The following is a 25,359-nucleotide window of genomic DNA, read 5'->3' on the forward strand; positions in this document are numbered from 1 at the left end:
ACATTTGCTGTATATTATATAGACTAAGAATTGGTTCTGAATTGAATACATCCAACTAACTTTGCTGTAACATTTACTAGGATTTTTGTAGTTGTGCATTAAGCCCAACAAGATGGGACTTATATTCAATTAGATGATTTACTTTTACAGTTTATCTTTTTATTGTCACAGCTGTACGTACTTACCCAACCAACCTTGTACTTTATCTTAAATGCTGAGGTTTAGGTTATCATTTACTAAAATCACCCTAGTTAACCCTAATTGTACATTAGTTAAGTTGACAGGTACTTTAGTAGGTCACCAAAATAATACCTTATTGTCCCTTAGTGGTACCCTTTTGATTCTAGATGGTACCCAACGAATCCAAGATGGTACCATTTTATTTAAATGGAAAACTAGAGCACTTGAAGACCTTCGTTTGTGATGTGGAAAGGACATCGCCGCCCTTGTAGGGATGTGTTTGTATTTTTTACCACAAGCCATTCGCGGTACCATGACTTGGAATTGTTGTCGAACTTGTTCGAAATGAACATCTTATTTGAGACTTGCTGATCCCATTTATTGCCTAGTGATGCCTTCACTTCCCGGCCAGAGGTGAAAGTTTTCACCATTGCGTTGTTGTGTTCGAAAACATCGATCACCTCATTAACCACAATGAATGCAATGTTGTATGTACTTGCTATTTGTTTCAACTTTGTTGCTACCGACAATAATATTTGACTCCTCTCCACGAACCCTCTTGCGGTGTTTTCCCTCTTGCGGTGTTTTCATGTGCATGCCTGAACAAGTGTGCAATAGAGTCAAGTATAATGACCCCCGTGTGTCGGCATCCTTCATGGGAGCTCAACACAATTTGTTCAACTTGGTTCAAAACCAAAAATATTTGATCCGGGTTGTCAATTTTTTTAACAAGGATCGACGACAAGGTATCTTCGCCAACTACCGAACCACAAATACTCTTGCTAAGAGCAGTTAATCTCTTAGAAGGAAACACCGGGGAAGCTTGAATGTAAATTGATGACCCATACAAACCATCTGGAGGCATGAGCATGCAAGTTAGGAGCAATTGCAAACATATTTGTGTTTTTCCTACTCCAATTTCTCCATATATTTCAGTTAATTCACCCGTTTGTATTCCACCATCTAAAATGAAATCTATGATTTCGCATTTGGTTTTGATTTTTGGTTTCATTTTGAAAAGGGAGTTGTTGTTATGGTTCGGAAATGCTTAAACTCCTTGTATATATATAAAGAAGTTTGAATAACGTTACATGATCTTAAGTACCTTAGTTATTGATTTCTTAGGATCACATTATAAACAAGTACTACACACTTGGGAAGATATACACCAACACATTTCTCTTTATTTTATAATCCATAAATGTTGTACCACTCTTGTATTGAGCCAAGTGAATTGGTTTAGTCATGTCAGTAAAGCCTGAAACATTTCCAGTTGAATTGTTTAGTCATGCCAATAAGTTATATGTTTATTGTATTCAAAGCAGTCTGCTGGGGTGATGAATTGTCATTTCAAAAACTGATTTTGTCAGATTGGGCAGATTGCTTGTTGAACTGAACAAATTGTGTTGCTTGTAGTGGAATTATTTAGTACTTCACTTGTCTTTTTCTTTTAGTCAGTCAAGCACTTATCACCCTCCTTGAAAACACTCTCTAAACAAAAACAAACCACCGAACTCCCCAACCATGGCCAATCGTCTCAATAGTATACGCAACGTTTGGGGTCGGCTAATGCAGCCACACCCAACTGAACCCCTCATGTACTTCAGACCTTTCTTAACCTCTAATGAGCCCGAGCTCAATTTCAACGAGCTAAGCTATTATGCTGGGGAAGATTACTTCCTTAACATGGACCCGATACCGGTTAACGTCGTCCGCGAGCAACTAATTAATTCGCTTGACGATGAAACAAGAACCTTCATCCCCGACAGCATTATGGAGGTGGGTGATTTCGACGTAAGGGCTGCTTACTATGTAGATACCCATTTGTGTATCCCCAAAACCAAACGCAGTGATGAGTACCTTTCATGTCATTTGATTATCGAACGAGGTGAAAGTGTGAAAAGTCTAGTGATGAGGATGTTTTTATATTTCTCTTTCTGTTTTAAAATATTTCTTTTCTTACCCTATTTATGGAAAACGTGCAGTCCAGTTTAGTTTGGTACATGATATGGGTCCAATAATGGTGTATTTGGATGGGGCTTGAAAAGACCTTTCCAACGATATATTATAAGCCCAATTCCGATGAATAATGAGGAAGTTATGACCAAAATACTAAACCGGGCTCAAACCGGATTTTACCTACGACCCAATGATCATGTGGAGGGTCCAAAGATTTAATCCTATTCCTAAACTAATTAGGATTAATTAGAAGATTCTATAAGTTTCTAAAACATCTTAATTATCCTTTTTGAAAAGATAAAATCATAGAGTTTGAAATTGAATAAAAACTTTCCTTTTTTAAAACTTTCCTTTTTTAAGTCCTAATTCTATTCGAATTTCAAGATGTTCAAAGACAGTTAGATATTATTTTTGTACCTCATAATTTTTATCCAAATCTTATATGGTTGGATAGATCTTGAAATTATCTTTCCATTTATATATTATAATATTAATTCCGAGCTATAACGAAAAAGATATGAATGGAATACGAAACTCTATCCAAAACTAACACCGTCCCACTATTTCGGCCATATCTTTTTATCTACAAAATATTTTAATCTGATTCTAATTGGGTTGGAAATTAGACTTCAAGAGCTTTTCAACGACATATTATATGAGTTATTTGGACTTCTGGATCAAAAGATATGATAAAAAAAATCTGCAAAAACTGCTGATCGACGAGTTTTATTTCGATTCGAATTCGGATTCTTTTCTAATTCTTCGACTCTCTTTTTTCCTATAAATAGAGGTCATATCTCCCTTTTTTCAATCATCTACAATCAACAATCGACGGTCAACTCTCATCAAGAAATTCTTGATATTCTCTCACTCTATTCTTTTTCTAAACCTTCCCTCAAACAAAATTCCTCATACATTAGTTCTAGACACACCTAGCCAAGTTCAAAGTTGTCTTTGCCCTAGACGTGAAAGGTTATATTTTCTGAGGGTTTGGTCCCAAATCTCTATTTCAATTATTTGATTCAATTGTTTGATTTATTATTTTCCTTGAAGTTACTAACGCGTGTATTTTGTTATTAGAAAGAAGCACGAGGCATCAAAGTATGTAGTCTTATTGCTCTATTCTTGTAGAAAGCATGTTTATTATTTATTAATTCCTAGCATCATGTTAGGATGTTATTATTGCTTTCTAGTATCATTTTTAGGGTGCTTCCTATACTTTCTAATATCATATCAATATCATGTTAGTATCATGTTAGAGCTAAAGTTTTGATCTTTATTGCTTAGTGACATGCTAGGGTTTGTTATTAATCTTGTTAGTATCATGCCTAGGATCTTGCTATTATTATTATGCTTTGAGATTGAGAATATTATTATAATTATGATGATTGTTATTATGTTACTTGATATGTATTATTATTTGTTATTGCTTGATCATGCCCTCTCTTGCATGTTTAAAGGGAATTAGTACTTGTAATCACGCTTAATAAGATACTTAATAATCTTGTTTAGGCTAATATGATTATAATTCAAGTGATCGCCAATAATAGTTTTGTTTGTGCATTAATATTCAACCAACATAGATAAACAGGTTTAGGGTTAACCTAATGATTGCATGTTAGTCAGAAAGCGCACATGAATACGAGAAGAATAAAGTAGAGGCCTATTATTAGGGCAGGTTCAATCTCTTTTAGGTTGGATTTGTACCTTCATCCCCGAACGCCAGTCTTGGTTCTAGACCTATTGGAGTTAACGATCTCATAGATCGTTAAGGGGTGTAACCTTCACCTCGTGAACGGTTTACAAGTTCCTAAAACTTGTTGGCGACTCTTTTGCTCTAGCTTCCTTCCCTTTGGACGCCACCATGCTTAAGTGTATGATCACAGTGGGGTTCAAGTTTGGGGTATGGCTTGAAATATTCCCTACACTATCCTACTCTGTCCGACCTAGAAGGTTACCTCCACAAGGGTGTCCCGGTTTTCGCAAGGTGGTTGTGTCAAAAATCCATGGATGTGGTTGGTTCTCCCTTCATACCCTTGGATTTGATCCCTGTCTTCGACCGTAAGCTAACTGTGATGACCGACCATCTTCCTATCTACACCATTCCTATTAATGAGAGGCACATATTCATAGGGTCTAAAATTGCTGCAATTCATGTAATGGAACTCAATCTCAACATTAAATTAGTTAGTTTAAATGTTTTCACTTGTAAAACATCCTTAAGAGGCATTCGGTACCACCGTATCATTGTGTGGCTCCACGGAAGACATTTCGGGCGCTCCTTATTTTCCAAGAGGTGCTACATTTATTGTGTGGAATGCCCGGAACGTTAACCGTCCATCTTTCAAGGAAATTTTCAACAAGCTATACAATGCATTTTCCCCGGAAGTTTTGGTGATGACGGAGGCCAGAGCTGACACTGCTTTGCTCGGGTACGTGAAAGAAGTCCTTCAAGGGCTGTACTCGCTTGATGGTTTCGGGATGGTCGATGGGTACTACGGTGTGCTTCTATTTTGGCAGAAGTTTGACGTTTATCCACGGGTCACTTACAGGGGTGAAGCTAGCTACGGGCAGCAAATGGGCGTCAATGTTCAGGTATTCAATACTTCAATATAATTTCCATGTCGATTTGTTTTTCAAGTGTAAATAATATTTGATTTTTAATAATAATTGTTTATGTTGTCGTTTTTATTAATAATAATTGCTTTGAATAATAATTGTTTTTATTCTCGTTTTTATTAATAATAATTGCTTTGAATAATAATTGTTTTTATTAATAATTATTTTTAATAATAATTGTCTTTTGAACTTCATTCAATGTACTAGCCAGGGGCAAAATTCTACCCAAGCCCCGATCGACTCCACCCCGCATCAACTTGGTACGAAGACAGAGGGGGGAATGAAGATGGAGCTGTGAATTCAGACAAAGATCACTTGTCTATGTAGACAGCGGAATTTTTCTATTATGTTACAATTCGTAGTTGCTATGGTTAACTTCTATATTATGTTATGTATTTTGACTATGTTATGTTATGTTATGTAATTTGACTATGTTATGTCATGTTAACTTCTATGTTATGTTATGTATTTTGGCTCTTGTTGACTTTGTTGACAATGAGACACAAAAAAGAAAAAAGTGGAGACACAATAACTTTTAAGTTTTTATTGAATTAAATAGTCAACAAGAGCCATATTTAAACACATACATATGTGATAGTAGCCACAAACTAATTAATCCTAAAACTCTAACACATTATTCCTAGAATTTATGTTTCAACTAAAGATACGAACTACAAGATCAAGCACGAAGGCCAGAATTACGTATTTCATAGTAGTAGCAAATTTTTTTTCAAGTACATCAAGCCTCTGCCAAATCTCCACTAAACCATTGTTGGTGGTGCTTCTAATTATATCCTCCTCCCTTGCCCATTGCCAAAAAAAACAAGACCTGCACTTGTAGTATGGTCTTCTTGGATTAGCCTCGGATAGTGAAATACGGAATTCGGAAATTGCTTGACTCCCGCAGTTGCAATGCTTAGAAGCCACCCAGACGATTTCGCCGTAACCAGTAAGAAAATTGCTTCCACGGCCAACTGAAGAGGATGTGTTTAAAGACATCTTGTTTGTATTTGAACTGGTATTTGCCCTTTCGTTTACTCAATTGGGTATGGGTTTTATAAGCAAGGCAAAAGAAAGAGGTAGTTCCTCTTACATTTTTGGCGGTGAAAACATCGAAATATTGGCGCTTTCTCCAAATTTGTATGGGCCGCGCCTTTATTTGGGCTTGTACACTTACCCACCTTGTACTTTTGTTAAAATCTCATCACTGATACCAATATTTGTACCACTGATATCAATATTATACTTCACTGAAACAAAAAGAAATGATAATGGGACTTGAACTACAACTCAGTTGTACATAATCATATTTCAATGGTACAAAAGGAAAACAGTATCACTAACAGGACTTCTACAGACACAGTGGTACATAATCTAATTACAGTTGTCCATGTTGCATTTTCAATGGTAGAATACAGAAACATAAATGGACGTTTGATAATGGATGAATGTTTTTCATTGACAACATTAACCAAACAATCAATTGTAAAAGAGTGTGAATCCCCCTCCCCCCCCCCCCCCCAATTATTATGTATTAAACTTTGTATTAAAGTTGATAACCCGTGGTAATCAACGGTGAATATGAAGACCATCAACGTAGTTCTGTACAAAGATAAAAAAAAAACAAGGTTTATCCTAATGCTCTTGGTGAGAATATCCTAATGCTCTTGGTGAGAAGATTACAATTTCGTTACGTCTACTTTATTTAGAAGATTACAAATGACATACATGCATTTCTCATTTCTCTTTGTAGTCTTTAGGACCCATGTACATCCCTTTCACCATCATCAAACACTAATTATTTCACAAATAATGCATGTTTTAAGTATTGGTTTCCTCTTAATGAAGTGATTGTACCCTATAAAGAGTTAGAAGTACCCTAAGTTATATCAAAGGAACACCTGTTTTAAAGGTAACCCTTCCATAACAGTTGGTAACACCAGTGAATCAATTGGTGGTTCCAGTGAGATAGTCCTACAACAATAATAGTTCTTGTCAAGTGGTACCCTAATTAGTTTGAATGGTACCCTAATAAATTTTACTAGAATTGTTATTGGGAGTACAACAACTTACTTGTACATTATTTTCATGCTCAGTAGTACAACATATTCATCTGGAAATATTATTTACACAACCATTTACTATATATGTAGCACTCAATGGTACAAACTCACCTTAGAATTGTTAGTGGTTTGTTTTCAATGGTACAAAATCGACACTTAAAAATTATCCACCTAAGTCACCCTCAACCTAAGTATTCTTCTAAACAAGTTTTTTGAAAAAATAGCTAAGAATTCTTCCAATTGTGAACAAAACGAACAATCACAAGGTTTCATGGAAATACTAAAGACATAAATGTATTTGTGGTACAAACCACAAGTTTTATCCAAGTACTGTAAGTTGAATAAATAACAAGTTCGTGCGTTGTTCTTCTCATTAACAACACAATCGAGAGACATTCATGTGTGTATTTGTTAATCAAAAGCTCCTTAACACTTTAGTCTCTCGATAGTGTTAGAGTGTTTAACAAATAAATCACATAGTCACCAAAATTAAATCACTATTACACTTATTATTTTACTTATTTATCTCACAAAATTGCATGTTCCATATATTGGTTTATTTACTTAAAATGATGATACCCTAGGTGGATTTAGAGGTACCCTAACAGAAAGAGGACGCTGCACTCCAGACAAAAAGGTGAAGTAGCCTAAAGAACCATCACCATCTGTCATTTGAATGCCTCCTACACAATGAGGACTGTAACCCATCATAGGAAATGGATGTTGTTGTTCCTATGTCAATAAAAAACCTCCAATAAGCAAACAGAAAAAATTAAGTTCATATTACATAAATTTATGGGTAAATTACCTATGAAAAAGAGGGCTGCAGGTTGTTTTAACAACCCCCACCAGCAGCTGTGCCTTGTTTCCCACTGCTCCTCTTACCCAGTTTCTTCGATTTTTCAACACATGACTTGTACCTCAAATTAGTAGTACGGTGAGGAGGTTTCTTCGGAATTGGCGGGTCCTTTATGGTAGCAAGTTGTAGAGACAGGTCCTTCGCACAACTGCCTTGCTTCTCAGTAGTAGGTGGTGTAGCCTCCTTTTCCAAACACACAGAGGAAGGTGTCCTATTACACCCCAAAAGGTCAGAACTATTCCGAGTCAGCATGGACAATTTCTCTTCTACTTGGATATCAAGCAACTGTAGACCGTTCAAGACAACATCGGGCGCACTCTTGCAAATTGATGCCTTAGAACAAATGGGAGAAAACTTCACCATCATCTTATCAAATCTACACACCGCTTCCGTCTCGTCTTGCTCGGATCATGGTACTTCACTTTAACTCTAGTGTGCTTCCTAATAACATCTTTCCTCCACCGACGTAGGATGTACTTGTCGGGAATTTCTCTACAGTCGTTCATTTGATACACCATAATCATATGGCGACACATGATACCATGGCAATGAAAGTACCTACTTTCGCAATTTACTTCTTTGGTGTTGCTGTTGTATGTAACCTTGTACACCCGTTTCCTCTGCGAGGGTACTTCTTTCCTTGAATTCTTTGGTTTGAACCAAACAATATCCTCAAGAACATGTTCTATCACTGTGTCAGATATTTGCCTCTTCTCCAGACCCGTCACATAAAGCAGCCTACTGCACTCCCTTTGGACTTCTTTGAATTTCGCATCGGTATAAATTTTCCGAAACACAGACTCAGCTGGGAAGGCTGTTATGGGTTGCCTAACATATCTGGAATTATTATCATCGGCTCTTTTCTCAGTAACAGCTCTAACCTCCAGAGCTTCACAATATCTCTCCACAAATTCACAAAGCAATGTGTGCCTACTCAAATAACCATCAAAGAAACTGTGTATACTCTCAACCCTCTGGGTTGTTTTCATGCCAGCCCAAAAAAGATGCTTCACGAACGCAGGTATCCACATATCACGTTCAACATATAGGCCTAAAAACAGAAGGTAACTGGTCAAAACCAGAAGCTAAAAGTAGACAGAAAGTAAAAACAGAAGGTAAAAATTGCCATTTAAAACCAAAACCATTTATACACCACTGTCACTGCTCAGGTGGACACAACGATAACAGAGGGACGCAAGGACAATGGAAAGGAAAAGGGGGCAAAGGTATGACATAAATAGACAAATACTAAAATTACCACATAAATCATCAAACTCATAACCTCATCACCAAATCAAACCCGATGCAAAGCATCCTCAAGTAACCAAATACTCATACAATATCAAACAATTTCAACCAAACTGAAGTTTATATTTATAAATATTAAATATTATATATAAATTAGGCACCCGCTCCCAAAATTGACAACATAAGTTACTTACTATCTACCCATAACAATTAATTATTGTATAAGAATATATAATAACATCATAAAAAAATAAAAGAAATTTTTAACATCTGACCTTCCAGCCACTCATCTGTTTCACATTCGTGTTTCTTGATCACTTCTTGCCACCGTCTTTCAAACTCTTCACAGTCCAAACTATCATACACAGCACTCTCTAACTCTTCCTTCAACTTGGGATAATTAGGATGCTTTCCCAGCTTTGTAGAAAATTTTTGCAATATATGCCAAATACACCATCTGTGTGTAGTCCCTTTCATTATAGTCTTCAGAGCTTTCCTCATCGCAGGGTCCTGGTCTGTAAGTATTACAACAGGGGTTTTGTTCTCCATACACCGCAACCAATTGCTAAACACCCATTCAAAGGTCTCAGCAGTCTCTCTACTGACAAGCGCGCACCCAAATAGAATAGTTTGCCCATGATGGTTAACTCCCACAAAGTTGCAAAACGGTAACTTGTACTCATTAGTCAAGTACGTAGAATCAAAACAAACTACATCGCCAAACTCCTAGTAAGCCATGCGACACCTTGCATCTACCCAAATTACATCCTTCAACCTACCCTCTTCATCTACTCGATATGTGTAGAAAAAATTTGAGTTATCTTCAACCATAGTTTGGAAATACGTAAACATTGCTTTAGCGTCACCTTAATCAAATATTTTTTTTTTTGCTTAGCCACTTCATCATGAAGATCTTTCTGGGAAAAGGGCATGTTCTCCACCCCGTTACGCTCCCTGGCCATTTTGTTATAGATTTTTGCCACGGGAACCCCACATCTCCTTTCGTTGAAAAGCTGCCTAACAACATGTGGATTCTCCACCAAAAACTTTTTCCTCAGCCTACTAATATTCTTAGCCTTCCTTGGAGTGGGGGTGTGTCCACCATGCTTCAGTTTTGCCCTCTGAACAACCCATTCCCCACGTTCATTAACATTTGCGTACACATTCACAGGACATTGAACTTTCTTACTCCTCCTCTTCACACCAACCGCTTCATCCTCAACAATCTGAGCATCAGTCACTAACCTATCCTCCACCTTCCTCCGCTTCCTATCAGGCAGCCCAAAACACTCACACGTCCACAAACAATTCCTTCTCATTTTTGCATTAGGCCCTTTGCCTACTTTACAAGCACTAGGACGAACTACCCCAAATCCATTTTGCTTCCCATATTCCCTAAAATACTCATCCAATTCCTGCCATGACTGGAAAACCATCCCAACTGAAGGAGGAGGAAGACCAACATCTACTTCAACATACTCTTCTATCTCAACTGATATTGCAACACTACTAAAGTCTTTCTTTGGAATCTTATAAGACTCTTCACCAAGCACAACCTTCATTCAAATACACAAATAATTGATAGCAAATAACATTAACAACACGCAAAAATAATTGATAACCATATGCTAGAGAACTATAACAAATATAACCTCCTAACATACAACATACCCGCACCATAATAACATTAACTAGATACAAAATGCTAATTAACCACAACTAAAATGCTAATTAACCACTACCAATTTCAAATTTTCCATTTCTATTCTCAATTCCAATTTCAATTTTCCACTCCAATTTCAACTTCAATTTTCGACTATAATATTACTATTTTACATATTAACACAGTCTTAACAATAATTCACATATGTTATCAATAATTGCTTAGCTCAATTTCAATTTTTGACTACACTCCTTAAACCCTAGAATTATCCAGGCTGCTTCATCCAACATCATTAAATCTATACCAGGATTTCCAGGCATTCTCCCATTTCACCTTGAAACTGGGTAATTCATGTTGTCCAAATTTTCAATTTTGTTTTTATTATAGAAGTTAATTTATTCTGTAATTTTTTTTTGTGTAAATAGAGTAGTAAAGGGCAGTGATATAGACGAGATTACGAAATTGTTTAATTATGGAATTTGACATAAAAGATTGAATTGCATGCAGGTATGTTGGGGTCGGAGAAAATGAAGAAGTGCAATTATTTTATTACTTTGTTAAGTCGGAAAAAGATCCTGAAAATGATCCGCTAATTCTGTGGCTCACCGGAGGTCCTGGTTGCTCTGGTCTTTCCGGAGTTGTCTTAGAAGTTGGTTTGTTCATCATTTACTTTCCAATGTTTATTACTCTATTTCCTTTAGTTTACTTGTCATGTAACTATTTTCACAAGATTTTATGCAAATTAAAATGTTAGAGAAATTGTTAGGTGAACAAGTTTGGACGTGTGGTTTCTTAGGAAACACCTCTTTCTGTCCCACCATAAAATGAGTGGTTTTGTGTAAATTGTACAGTTGCATGTACAGTTCCTATTGAAGATGCTCTAATTAACATTTTAACAATTGTAGGCCATTGGAAGTGGGTCAGTCATTAAAAATTACCAAAGAAGAAAAGTAATTCATCCGTTTCTTTATAGTTGCAATACTAACTTAATCACGATATTTAAGAAAAGAAGACCTCACATGATATAATCCGTTTCTTATCCCACATGATATTATAGTACAATTTTCACCATAAAAACCTTCCTTTAATAGTGTATTGCAACTATTGTAACATATTCATTTTAGGAAAGTATATCAATTATATCAATTATTTTAAACAATATCTCTTAAAATAGAAATCGAACCAGACCATAAGACACTAGAAAACAAAAATTGAGAAGTAAAATACTTCCTCCGTTCTTATTTACTTCATCTAGTTTGACTTTTGCACTATTTACATCCTCTTCTTCGGCCGTTTATTATGATTTATGTAAACGAAAAAAGCATAATTGTGTAGGATTTTGTTATAATCATCTCAAAAAAAGTATAACAACCATATCTAATTTTTATAATTTTTACTCATTGAGAATCAAAGATTTTAATTGTTAAAGTTATGCCTTGACAAACGTGATAAATTAACAATTCAAGTAAAAAAGAATGCTAATTAATTTGAACTTTTGGCATTGTTTTTTTATTTTGTTTTTTTTTTTTTTCAAAAACAAAAAACCAAAAATAGGAAACAAGAAAAAGATGTTTTCACTTTTCTCTTGTCAGTTTTCAGAATTATTGTGATTTTAATAAGTTTAATTAGTCTTTGATTCGTTATATGACATATATTATATGAATTTGAAAAACAAAGAAACAAAAAACACAAAACCACTGTAATACCAAACAAAACCTATATAAAAAATTAATAAGGTATAAGTTTTGTTCATACATAGTTCATTCATTATCAAACTTAATAAACTAGTCTTATATGCTTAAGATGTTTGCTTCTAGCCTAACACTTTGATATTATATCATATTTATAATACAACTTAATAGATATTTAGATATTACAGAGTAGTGCAGTATAACAACCTATTGACGGGTGGATTAGATATGGATGTAGAATGAGTCGAGTGTGGCGGATAGAGGTGATTTGAGCACTTATCGATTCAACTTGATCCTTGCCACCCTTAGGTACTTAAGAGTAGGTTGTTCAAATTGCAATTTATTTCCAATACTAACTATTAGAATATTAGTAAATTACTACTTCTAGGTCCTTTTTTTTTTTTTTTTTTTGACCCATTTCCTATTGAGAAGTTCTCAAAAGATTTTTCCACCCTTTAAATTACCTATTTTAGTTGAGGTGAGGAGCATTGTAACGTGCATAAGATTAATATGGCGGAGATGCATATGTTACGATGGATATGTGGGCATACAAAGAAATGATTGATTAAGTAATGAAATAATTAGGAAAAAAAGTAGGGGTTACATCAATTGAATACAAGATGAGGGAGAATCACCTAAAGTAATTTGTCCATGTAAAAAGGAGATGTACCGAGGCTCCAATAAGGAGGCTTAAAGAGTGGCCTTGGGATTGTGAGGGGTAGGAAAGACTTTGGAGCAGGGGTGATTGAGAGTAATGTGAGTGCTTTGGGGATTGAGGAAAATATGATGTTGGATAGGTTGGAGTGGAGGGAGAAATTGGGATTGTGAGGTAGGGAAAGACCTTGGAGGAGGGGTGATTGAGAGTAATGTGAGTGCTTTGGTGATTAAGGAAAAGGTGATGTTGGATAGGGTGGAGTGGCGGGAGAAAATTAATGTTAAGAATGTGTCATGATTCCCTCTATATATATTTGTGTTTTGTAAACTTTACTTATTTCCTTCCCGTATAAAAAAAAAAAAAAAAAAAAAAAAAAAAAAAAAAAAAAAAAAAACCTTTACTTATTTCCTTTACCAATGTTTTGACAAACTTTTATATTTTTACTGACATGTTTTTTCTCTCTTTTATATCCCCTTACTACTCTTTTGAAACTCTTGTAAATTTTACATGTATACTCTTTCTGTTTTTCACTTTACACACTTATTTTCCAACTTTTATTTCATTCGATTATTTTGCTATGCTCTTTTTACTTTTTGGATGGTTCCTTATGACGATTTATGTTAGCCAACCCCATATCATTTTTGGGACTAAGGCTTTGTTATTAATGTATTTATTTAGATAACCTAATTGACCAAATTAACCTCATCTGAATTTGGGTATGAGAGACCTAAATCAACTCGACTTGAATCTGAATGACTTGATTGCCATGCTAGCTTAAATAGGTGCACTGCGCACCACAAACTACACTCTTAGGTGCAATGCGTGACTTAAGTAGTCAGTTTCTTGGTCATCATTTATTTCATAGCATTTAGCAATGCATTTTGTGCATCCAAGCCACAGTTAGTGTAATTGAGCCCAATTGAATATGTTTGTTTTTCTAATGAAAATTGAATTCACATCGCAGGACCTTTGATTTTCAATACTTCAGCTTGCAATTGGCACTCGAAAGCACCAACATATCAGTTAAATCCGTTTTCTTGGACAAAGGTACAAGAATTATTTTCTATAGTTTATAATCTTTAGGTTTTTTCATGTCAGATTAGATAAATTTTCTCGGATTCAGATTTAGTAGCTCTAATGAAGGCAATGGCAATGAAAGTTCATCTAGAATTGGCAGACAATTGAGTAGCGACTATCGTATAATATATATCTATTCTGTTTGATCTTCAGGTGGCTAATGTAATATTTGTGGATTCACCTGTTGGTGCTGGATTCTCATATGCAACAAATCCAAAAGGTTACTACACTGATGATCTTTTGTCATCAAGACATGTACATCAATTTTTGAGAAAGGTAAGGAAAAACTGTAAACTATCCACTTCTGTAACTGAAAGTTTGAATGACACAGACTCACAATTGAAGAGCTATTGCCTGTTTGCCACATGCATTGTCCTTGCCCTATAAAATACAAAGTACTGTAGGCAACCAGTTATGTTTACTATAGCACCACTAAGCTGGTGAGTCTAGATTTATACAACTTACAAGTACATGTGACAAAGTACTGTTCATCCTTCGCTCCAACAGTCTCATACTAAATGCTTACTTCAGGAATTATCAAACTATAATTCACTTATTTTTCAAGATTAGATCTTTTTATATTTTTATTATTAGAGGCACTTAGGAAACAAAGAAAACTTGGGAAATAATTTCTATAGAAAGTAGTATAAAAAATAGCCTAAATAGACAGCATAGGAATACAGACGGCATAGAGCTATCCTAAATGTCATGCTATGTTCTTTCGCGTTAACAAAGAAAATAATAAATCATAAAAAAAAAAGAATATCAAAAAGCCACTTTGTGTCTACCAGTAAAAGGACGGAGGCATAAGAAAGGACCAAGCTTTTGAGACTGCTTCATTCAGATAAACCGATGCACGTAGGTGCTTTCCTCCCCTTGTTTTTTCCAATTACATGCTCACTGTATAGGTCAATAGTTGATTCATTTTCACCAAGAATATTGATTGGAGCCTCTTACAGTTGCATGTTCTTATAAGAGAAACACACTTGGGAGTTGGGATAACATTTCAGCTTGTATCAATAATCAGCTGTAATCAAATTTTCAGCTTGCAAAGTTGTTTGTTTTCGTTAGTTTGGTAGACAAGAATTTCTCTAACAAAAATTATCTCTTTCTATATGAATCTTGTTTCTGCTTCATGTGATGAACCAACAATGAGAGACAATTTGCAGACTCAGAAAAAGGAAGGGACAGCTATGCACTAGGAGACTAATGCAATTAACATTCCACTAGGAGAGGAGGCAACATGAAATTGCAGAGATACTCCAATATAATGGGGCCAAAATTCATTAATTTTAGGGTTATGGTAGTGCTTGAGTATATAAGAGAAGTAGGGTAGCAGTAGGAAGTTAGGCAGAAATTGAGTGATAATTTTGAATGTGAGACTAGTAGCCTCAAGCTACCATTGAGAGTTATAGCCTAAAGCTATATTTATCTTTGTAACCTTTTGGTAGTTTCAATCAAAATGACTCAAGTTTTCTTAATAAATCTTACAATCAAATTACAATATTTACAGCAGCAAACCTAGTCTATAACACTTCACTCCTACAACACAATTTAAAAATTAGGTAAGATCCAATCAAAACTTACTTCAATATAGGGATATATATCCTTATTTGATTGGAGAGGAAGTCTTGTTTCTTTAGACAACTCTAAGGCATGCATTATATATATTGATTGTTTGATGCTTTTATGTTATTATTTTGCAAACTTGTCTTTATTATTTGAAGACAGGAGTTTATGGTTACAAATACTGTTATAATTAACCAGTATGCTTTACTTGCTCTTGTTTAATCTCTGTTATATGTCTTTTCTTGCATATAGTGGCTAGTGGATCATGATGGATTCATTAGTAATCCGCTTTATGTTTCCGGGGAATCCTATTGCGGCATGACTGTCCCTATTATTGTCCAAGAGGCAATTAATGGTAAAACTATCAAATTTGCCATAGATTCTTATTTTTTACACTAATAATGTTATATCGTAGAGTTAAAAATTCCACTTTTTTTTTAGGAACTAAAATACCCTAGCTAATTTCTTCATGCGGCCAATATAAAATAATAGATAAAGTTTGTCATTTAGTGCAGCCATTATTATGTTGAAGATTAAGCCATCAAACATTAAGAGGAATTGGCTTAACAATAACTTTTAATGGAACTAATGAAATCTGTCTAACAGAAGAAGTGAATAAGAATATAAATTCTAGAGGGAAAGAGAGAAAGATTGCTGTGATTTCATTTGATAAAACTTGCATTCGGAATCTCAGTATTTTCAGTGTTTTTAACTTCTGGGTTCATTTGTTGTACAGGAAAAAGGGATAGTTCTGAATTTTGAGTAAAGAGACAGATAGTTTTAGTTTCCGCGATGAACATTATATTGAAGGCTTGTTAATTTGATATAAGACAAACTCTTTTCTACCAAAATAGGCTTGAATGTCCTCACAAAAACCTCTCAAATTATTCTTGAAGACTTGAAGTAGGCTTGAATGTCCTCACAAACTCATAATTTTGCACAAACTTTAAGGTATGAATCTGGTAGACTAAGCTTTTGTTGCTGCATAAATGACTTTAAGTTTATGAAACCAGCTGAATAAGCCTTAATAATTTCAGATTTGTAGAATTTGTTGAGATTATCAACAATAAATGCAGAGTATTGCCCCAATGTCATCCTTAAACTTTGCATACAATTCAATCATAAAGTGAGCTTATCAACCCAACTTTTAGCCTTGTCAAACATTTGTTGTGAAGCTAATTCTAATCTTTCGTCTTCAGGAATGCCAGTAGGTGTGTAGCAATTTCAAAATTCTCCAAGAGTGTCACAAATTCTAACATACTTGCTTCATACTTTTATCCCGCTCGTAGAATTTGAACCAAACAGCTTAAGAAATTCAGGCTTAGGTACATACCAAAAAAGTCCAGTTGGATTGGTCTCTAAACCAGTGTAACTTATTAACTGGAATTTCATCTTGAACCTTCTTTTTCCTTTAACCTTCCAAACATCTCCTCAATAAATTGTATACTTCGCAAGAAGAGTTCTTCTATTGTGTCAACAACAGTAGTTTCATGCTCAATAGTTGCTTTGCAGGTTAAACCCAAATTAATGTATGAGATGAAGTTTAGGACCGACATTCTAGACATTTCTTTATCATTTGACAATAAGATAAATCTTCATTGGGTTAAATCAAGCCTGTGTCGAAATATAGTCTAACTACATATAGGCCCTTGTAGGAATAAATTAAAATAAATTGGTTTTGGGGTATAACTTCTTTGTGAGTGGATCTAATTATCTTAATTGAACACTTTTTCAGTGAATCTTTGTATGTTTCGACTTTCAAAAAAGTAGTAAAGTGTGTTACAACTTGGTGTGGTTGTGCTTAGAGCTATCAATTCGGGAAAACGGGTCGGGTAAGAGTGGGTTTGGTCAACTCGGGTCGGATCAATTTGGATTAATGCCGTAATCTATGCGGGTCGGGTTCAGGTTAGGTCATGCTTGAGTCGGGTCACATCAGGTCATACATCTTATCGGTTTAGGTCGGGTTACATTCGGGTCGGGTGAATAATAGGTCGGGTTTAATTTGGGTTTTCACGGGTTAAAACGGATTGGGGTAATTCTCGGGTTTGAGTCGGGTTCGGTTCAAGTCAATAATTTGCGGGTTAGAATCAGGTCAGGTCATTATCAGGTTTGAGTCGGGTTTGGTTCAAGTGAATAATTTGGGGGTTATAATCAGGTCAGTTCATTTCCAAGTTGGGTCATTCTCGGGTTCAAGTCGGGTTTGGTTCATGTTAATAATTTGCGGGTTATGATCAGGTCAAGTCATTTCCAAGTCGGGTAATTCTCGGGTTCGGTTCAAGTCAATAATTTGCGGGTTGCAATCAGGTTGGGTCATTTCCAAGTCGAGTCATGTTTAACTCTTAAAAAATTTGGGGCTAAACTCTAATTAACTATAAACAGATAATTATCATTTTTGTCAAGCTAATTATTTCCTTTGACTATATAACAATATATATGGCAGCATACTAGGGAAATATAGCCTATAATTTAGCAAGATAATTATCTCCTATGACCATACAACATATATATACTATATTTAACTCTTAAATTTATGGATGATGCTTCTTTCTTTTGCCTTTGATCAATAATAATAAGGTAGTCTAATTTGAATTTAAGGTGATTTAAAATCGAGTCAGAAACAATTTGGGTTGAATTTAGGTTGGGTCAATAACAAGTCGTGTTGATTTTAGGTCGGTTTAGTTCAGATCGGGTTGAATTTTGGGTCGGGTTAGTAATAGGTCGGGTAAAATTCGGGTCGGGTCAATAACAAGTCGGGTTGATTTTGGGCCGGGTCAATAACAAGTTGGGTTGGTTTCGGGTCGGGTTTGTAATAGGTTGGGTTAAATTTCGGTTGGGTTAGGAACAGGTCGGGTTGAATTCAGGACGCGTTAGTCGGGTTAAATTCGGGTTAAAGCGGGTTTGGGTCAATTTCGGTTTAGGTCAATAATTTACGGGTTACATTCGGGTCGGGTCATCTCCAGGTTGGTTCATGTTCGGGTTCGGGGCTCAAATACTTGGGTCAACTTGGGTCTAGGGTTGGTTTCAGGTCGGGTTCGAGTCACCATTTTTTCGGGTTCAGACGGGTCGGTTAATAATTGGGTTCGGGTCGGTATTTCGAGTTAGGTCAGCTTTTGACACCTCTAGTTGTGCTACATAGCATCATTTCAAACATTACACTCAAATTGAATTAAGAAATCTTACAACTTTCCTTGCCATCAGGATATTGTTTCTTTGAGGCCAAGGTATGATTAAAATGTAGTGCCTTTATTAAGAACAAGATTTCCCAATGTGTATCTATTCCATTCTAGCCGATATTGATTTAACAAAAGCAGTATATATATTTCCAAATAACTCAATACTATTGTCAGTAAATATATGATTCTATCCATATAAAGAATCAAGTGATTGCCTCTTTCTCTTTCGTTTAACGGGGCATACAATTGATAATGGAGGCTGTTTGTTACTTTGCTTCTTATCTAGTTTACTTTGTATTCAGGATTTGTGTACACAATGATCTTATCTTCGTTTATGTGCTTTTAAATAAATCTTTATGAGAAATTGAGAATGCAACTATGTAAGTCTTTACTTCCTAGCAATTTAAGTAAATTTCTTAATTTTTTTAACCTTCATCCTTTAACTTGTTGAATTATTCATGGTGCATAGGGAATAAAGTTGGAATTCAACCTATTTTGAATCTCCAGGTAATTGTGAGAAGGTATCCTTATGTGAATAGCTACCTTGTTTAAGTTGCTTATTACAACCCTTCGTATTTAAGTTTTACATTTTAATTGACACATAATTTCGGAAAATTAAAATTACCTTTAAAAAAATTTAGAGGCAAGTGGGTGTATTTGGGGTATTAATAGCGTAAAGGATAAGGTAAGAAATGTGAGATAAATCACATCACTTTCCTTTTAAATTCCATTTTATAATAAATTGCAACAATTCCTTGTTTGGTAAAGGTTCATTACTATTTTATTATTTCTCTCCCACCAACCCTACATATACTAATTTTTTATTTTTATTTTTTATTATTCTTCTCTCCTACTAACAAATAAATATATCTCCACTAACTATACTTTATATTATAAAATTCCCCTTTTGGTCCCCACCTTATAGTTTTCTTAATACTTTCTGAACACTTTATTATTTGTGGATATAAGTGGGGACGGACCATAACAAGAGAGTGATATAGTATTATACTATCTTGATTTGCAAAAAAAGAAGTGAAACATTTTTGTTTTGGATTTTTTTGACTTTTACCACAAAAAAAAATCACAAAATTGTTTTTTACCACTAAAAGAATTTCTAAAAATTGTTTTTTACCACTACCGTCATGAAAACCGTTAAATCTAATAGTTTTTAAAAAAAATCTTCGATTTTCGTGCACAAAGCATGTTCTTCATAGGTTTAAGGGGGCATTTTGGCCGTCCAATTTGAGGTCATAATTGACCAAAAATGATCAGATATGCCTCGTTTTGCGTGTTTCATGCAATCGAGGTATTTTTAAACACGCAAAAGGAAGTATTTTCGATCATTTTTTGTCAAATCTGATCTCAAATTAGACCCATAGGACCAAAATGCCCCCCAGAACCCCTAAAGACCATGTGTTTGGCACGAAAATCGAAGAATTTTTAAAAATCCGTTAGGTTTTTGACGGCTGGTGGTAAAAAACAATTTTTAATTTTTTTTTGTCGGTAAAATAAAACTTTTAAAAGTTTTGGTGGTAAAAAACAATTTTGTGATTTTTTTTTGTTGGTAAAAGTCAAAAAAATCCTTTTGTTTTTTTTTTTTAAATGGCTGGTTAAGGAATTTTTTGCTTAAAAAATTGAGGGTGTAGCATAAGTCGTTTTTGATGGAACCTTAAGCTTTCATTACAATTTTTTTTTATAGGGATATAGTCTTGGAAATCCAGTAACGTGGAAGGAGGATTCAACGAAATCAAGATATAACTTTGCTCACCGTGTATCTCTCTTATCTGATGAACTCTATGCGGTAAAGTTCTAACTTACATAACTTTGGATGATATATTTTAGTTTTCATGAGAAAACTACAAAAGAATTACCATTACTTTGGATGCTCGTCACTTCAAGCGTACAAGAAAGAGCAGCCTGCATCTTAATAATATATCTGCTTGCATCTTAATAATATATCTGCTTGCCAATTTACATTTAAATTTGAAAACCATTTTTTAGTCTAATTATCATTGATTAGTGTTATAGTTAGACTAGGTATTTTAATTTTTTCTATGCAAAAGTTTTAGGGGGTTGTTATTCGACGCCCGCAAATTACTCGAATCGCCCGCAAATTATGAATGAATTTACGTTATTACCCCCAATCTCTAACTTAACCTCTTTCTCTCTCCTCACTTAAAATCACCACCACCACCACCCAACACCACCACCGCCACTGCCACCGACGTAAAACAACATCCACCACTTTAAATCACCACCACCACCGCTTTATTTTTTTTCGCCGGAAAAGTAGACGAACCGTCCTGTCTAGGCGGTTCAACCATGGTCAAACAGCCTAGGGAAAACGGTTTGACCGTGGTCAAACCGCCCAGGCTAGGCGGTTCGACCGTGGTCAAAACGCCCAGGCTAGGCGGTTCGACCGTGGTCAAAACGCCCAGGCTAGGCGGTTCGACCGTGGTCAAAACGCCCAGGCTAGGCGGTTCAACCATGGTCAAACCGTATTGCCTAGGCGGTTTGACCATGGTTGAACCGCCTAGCCTGGGCGTTTTGACCACGGTCAAACCGTATTGCCTGAGCGGTTTGACCATGGTCAAATCGCTTTTTTAGGGCGATTGGAGCATTTTCCGGCAAAAAAAATTATTTAGTCATCCGCAGTGGAGATGCGACATTTGGGGGGTGGTTATTGGGCGGCGGTGGACTGTGGTGGGGGTGGTTGTTGGGTGGTGGTGGACAGTGGTGAGGGTGGTTATTAGGCGGAGGTGGGCAGTAGTGGCGGTTGTTTGGCGGTTTGGCACTAGGGGTAACATTGTAATTTCATTCATTAAATGCGGGCGATGTGATAAATTTGTGGGCGTCGTTTAGCGATTCACATATTGACTTTGTTTTTCGTTGATGTGGATCTCTAACTAATTGAACTCTCATTTTGCAGTCAACCAAAGCAAGCTGCTATGGTACTTACAAGGATGTGATTATGGATGGAATTAATTGCACACGGAATCTTCAAGCCATATCAAATGTGAGTTTTGATAGTTTTTACTTGTGAAGAACATAAAATCTGCACAACGGAGAGTAAGAAATGACTTGATTGGTTAACGAATGTGATCTAATGATACAACTCCTAGGTATATGTTTAGTGAGCCATGACCTATAACTCAAAACTAAAATCTGCACATTTAATCTTAACTTTTGTATCTATGATGTGGATGGATTTAAATGTATTTTGATGATAGCTATTAGAGAAGTCATTATCATCATGTCTTAGTAGTTTTATATTGTTTATTTGTTTTAATATGAGCTGGTTGTTTCTATGCAGAATCTTGATCCAGTGTATATTAACCATGTCTTACAACCTCGTTGCGTTTCAAATCAAACGTGTCAGGTATTCTCAAAGCATGAGTGTTATATACTCCCTCAGTTTCATAATGTTAGTAAACAAGATCTCATATGACTATGTTTATTCTTATATATAAAGAAAATTTTAGAAGATTCCCTCATATTTTTAACAGTCAAGAGATTCTAATTGGAACTAATATTATTAAACAGAGGGAGTATTTTCTTTTTCTTTGGTAGTCTAAAATATTTCTTATCCAAAAATATTTTGGTCCCCCAACATAATTAGGTGAAAATCATATATAGCGCTATAACAATCAATCTTCTTATGTTGATATAGCCAAGGAAATATTGTGCAACTTTCTTTAGAATCAGATTAGTGGGATATTATTACAATGATCCTTAGCTTCTCTGTATAAGTCTTTCCCTAATATTTTCTCTATATAATTCTTTCCCCAATGTTTTCTCTATATAATTCTTTCCCCAATGTTTTCTCTATATAACTTTTTCAAAGCTTTTTTTCTCTCTCAGCTTTTACACTTTGTGTGATTTTTTTTTTTTTTTTTTTTTTTGATACTATTACAATGATCCATATCATGTATATATATGCTTTTGTTTTTCTTAAACTAGTGGGTGAATTTAAGTAAATAACAAAGCACCCCATATTATTAGCTTTCCTCCAATTCATCGTAAATCTTACAAAGGATGATATTAATCATATAATTTTCTTTTACTAAAACAAAGAATGGTCTTCATTCCTTCAACAATCTCCTTCCTACTTGAAGATTGATTTTAATCTATTGTGACACCTTACTCCATGCAGCACAACTTTCTCGTATGTAACTTATGTAGACCAACTAAAGTTGAACACAACTTCAACTTGTCAATAGTCGCCGTCTGTTAATATATTTGCCGTATTCTTAGTTCCTTGAATTTTCTCCGCCTTTTATACTTCATCTTCTAATAGAGATCTTATGAAATGATATCAAAGTTTGATATGCTTAGTTCTAGAGTGAAATGCTTATTTCTTTGCCAAATGTATTGCGCGCTTTGACTTTCACTATATAAAACATTATTCTCCCTGAATCCTATTGCCACATAGTGGATAGAGCAACAATGACATCCAACCGATCGTTGTATTTCCAACCATGAATATATAACCCGTGGTGCTTTTACGGCAATTACAAGTTCAAAGTCACCGTTACCAAAATGCAAACACATCTCTGTTAAAGATACCTCAAAATCCACTTCACTGCTTCCAATGAACTTTTCCTAAACTTGTAAACAACTCCCAGTGCATGTCTAATATTTGGTCTTGTACAAACCTTTGCGTACATTTAACTTCTGATGCCCATGGCGTAAGGAATTATAGCCATATAATCTATGTCTTCCTCCTCCGAGGAGATTGACCATTGGATAATCGAAAGTGACTTGCCAAGGGGCATCACTCATATTAAATCTCTGTAAAACACGTTTGATATATTTGATTGGGATAATTGCAAATTACTTTTATGTTTTCCTCTTGTAATTTGCATTTTAAGAATTTTCTTTGTTGGACCCAAGTCCTTCATGTCCAACTCCTTTGACAATTGCTGCTTTAACCTTCTTATATCATCCATATTCGAACTTGCTACTAACATATCACCAACATAAAGTAGTAGAATAATATAACTGGATTGGTATCTCTTAATGTTAGGGGTGTTAAAATAAACCTGACCCGGTTGACCCGACCCGTTGACCCGCAAAGTACCCGATGGGTAATTTTAATTTTATTCTCATTTTTTCTGGTCGGGTATTCGACTCGTTAAAAATTTCAAATTCCGGGTCGGGTTATGAGCTCCTCGGGTACCCGTTAAATACCCGTTTTTTTTTCTTTCTAGAAAGCCCATTAGACATTAGTCCATTTACTAGGGTTTACACAATACTCTATTCATTTGTGTTGTCTAGCAGTAGCCGCATAAACAATTACCCACTAGTTCTCTCTCTCATCTCACCAAACTCACTCCCGATTCCCAAACACTCCAGATTCACCGCCCAAGCGGCCTCCGCACCTCTCCACTCTCATTTTCTTAGGATTTAACGGCGAGATCTACATTTTGGGATTTATTTATTTAATTTACGAGTCTTTGGGTGTTACATTACTACATATTTCCCGCCTACCCCGCTCACGGAATCACGAGACATATGCTAAAGTGTTGATGCTCGTTTATATAATATTAGTATATTACACTACTACTTATTTTCAGCCTACTCTTTCTTCGGCGAACAAATACGTGAGACGAATATTTGCTTGGGAAGATTCATTAGGGAGATGAGTCAACAAAGGTGGCTATGACGGATGTATCAAGTATATAATTTGGGGGTAATGAATGGTAAAGTTGTAACTTAAGGTTTTGGTTATACGAAGTGATTAATTGGATTTAGATTAATGAATTGAAGAGTACATGATTTGGTTTTAATTTTGGTTTTTGGTTTTTGATTTTGGGTAAAATTATTGTATGTGTGTAACAATATCAGTACAGTGTATACATCATCTATGTTAATGAATTAATATTTTAATTTAAATTTGTCTTTAAAAAAATTTTAATTTAAATTTGATTTTAAACGGGTACCCGATGACCCGACCCGTGAAATCCGCGGGTACCCGGAGTTTGCAAGTCAAGTCATGGGCCGAGTACTTGACTATCCGCAAAGGCGGGTACCCGGCTCTTAATTCGGGTACCCGGTTATTAACAGCGCTACTTAATGTAGTCATTGCACTTTTGGAAATCCTCCTTGGTCATAAAGTTATCAAACTTTTGTACCACCATTTTGGGGCTTGTTTTAGGCCATACAACACCATCTTTTCTTTCCCATTTTCTAAGAAACCTTGTGGTTGATGCATGTACATCTCTTCATCCAAATCTCCATGAAGAAATGCATTCTTCACATTTAATTGCTCAAGATAATGATCTCATCGTAGTCAACTCCCTTATCTTGGAATCTTTTAACTGCTAATTGAGCTTTTGTGATAAACTCATGCTTGCTAGACTATCACAAACACCATTAACATAGAATACGAAGGCAAAAGTTCAAATCTTTGATTGAAAATATTGAAGTGCAATGATTTGTAAAAGCTAGAAACTTTAGGATGTCAATCTCTATTAATGACTTTAGGTCATAACTTTTGAGGTCACAACTCAAAAGGATTCACTCCAAATCTCTACCTACCCTTTTCTTTCCCCTCCCTCTGTATTTATAGTAAGGATTATTAACCTAGTAAAGTAATTACTA

At 35.3% G+C, this 25,359-nt stretch overlaps 1 protein-coding gene across 1 annotated transcript in view; it reads left to right on the plus strand.

The window, feature by feature from the left end:
* Nucleotides 1-10,652: 10,652 nt before the first annotated feature.
* LOC145580911 (serine carboxypeptidase-like 10) overlaps nt 10,653-25,359 on the plus strand; it is a 28,507-nt gene continuing 13,800 nt past the window's right edge. The window contains exons 1-10 of the mRNA XM_081637993.1: nt 10,653-10,775; nt 10,865-10,935; nt 11,099-11,244; nt 13,902-13,984; nt 14,168-14,290; nt 15,836-15,938; nt 19,226-19,263; nt 20,456-20,557; nt 21,686-21,772; nt 22,070-22,135. Of these exons, the coding sequence (XP_081494119.1) occupies nt 10,653-10,775; nt 10,865-10,935; nt 11,099-11,244; nt 13,902-13,984; nt 14,168-14,290; nt 15,836-15,938; nt 19,226-19,263; nt 20,456-20,557; nt 21,686-21,772; nt 22,070-22,135 (942 nt within the window). The remainder of the gene's footprint in view (nt 10,776-10,864; nt 10,936-11,098; nt 11,245-13,901; nt 13,985-14,167; nt 14,291-15,835; nt 15,939-19,225; nt 19,264-20,455; nt 20,558-21,685; nt 21,773-22,069; nt 22,136-25,359) is intronic.

This window comes from Chenopodium album, chromosome 15 (assembly GCF_948465745.1).
Source record: "Chenopodium album chromosome 15, dcCheAlbu1.1, whole genome shotgun sequence".
Taxonomy (NCBI): Eukaryota; Viridiplantae; Streptophyta; class Magnoliopsida; order Caryophyllales; family Amaranthaceae; genus Chenopodium; species Chenopodium album.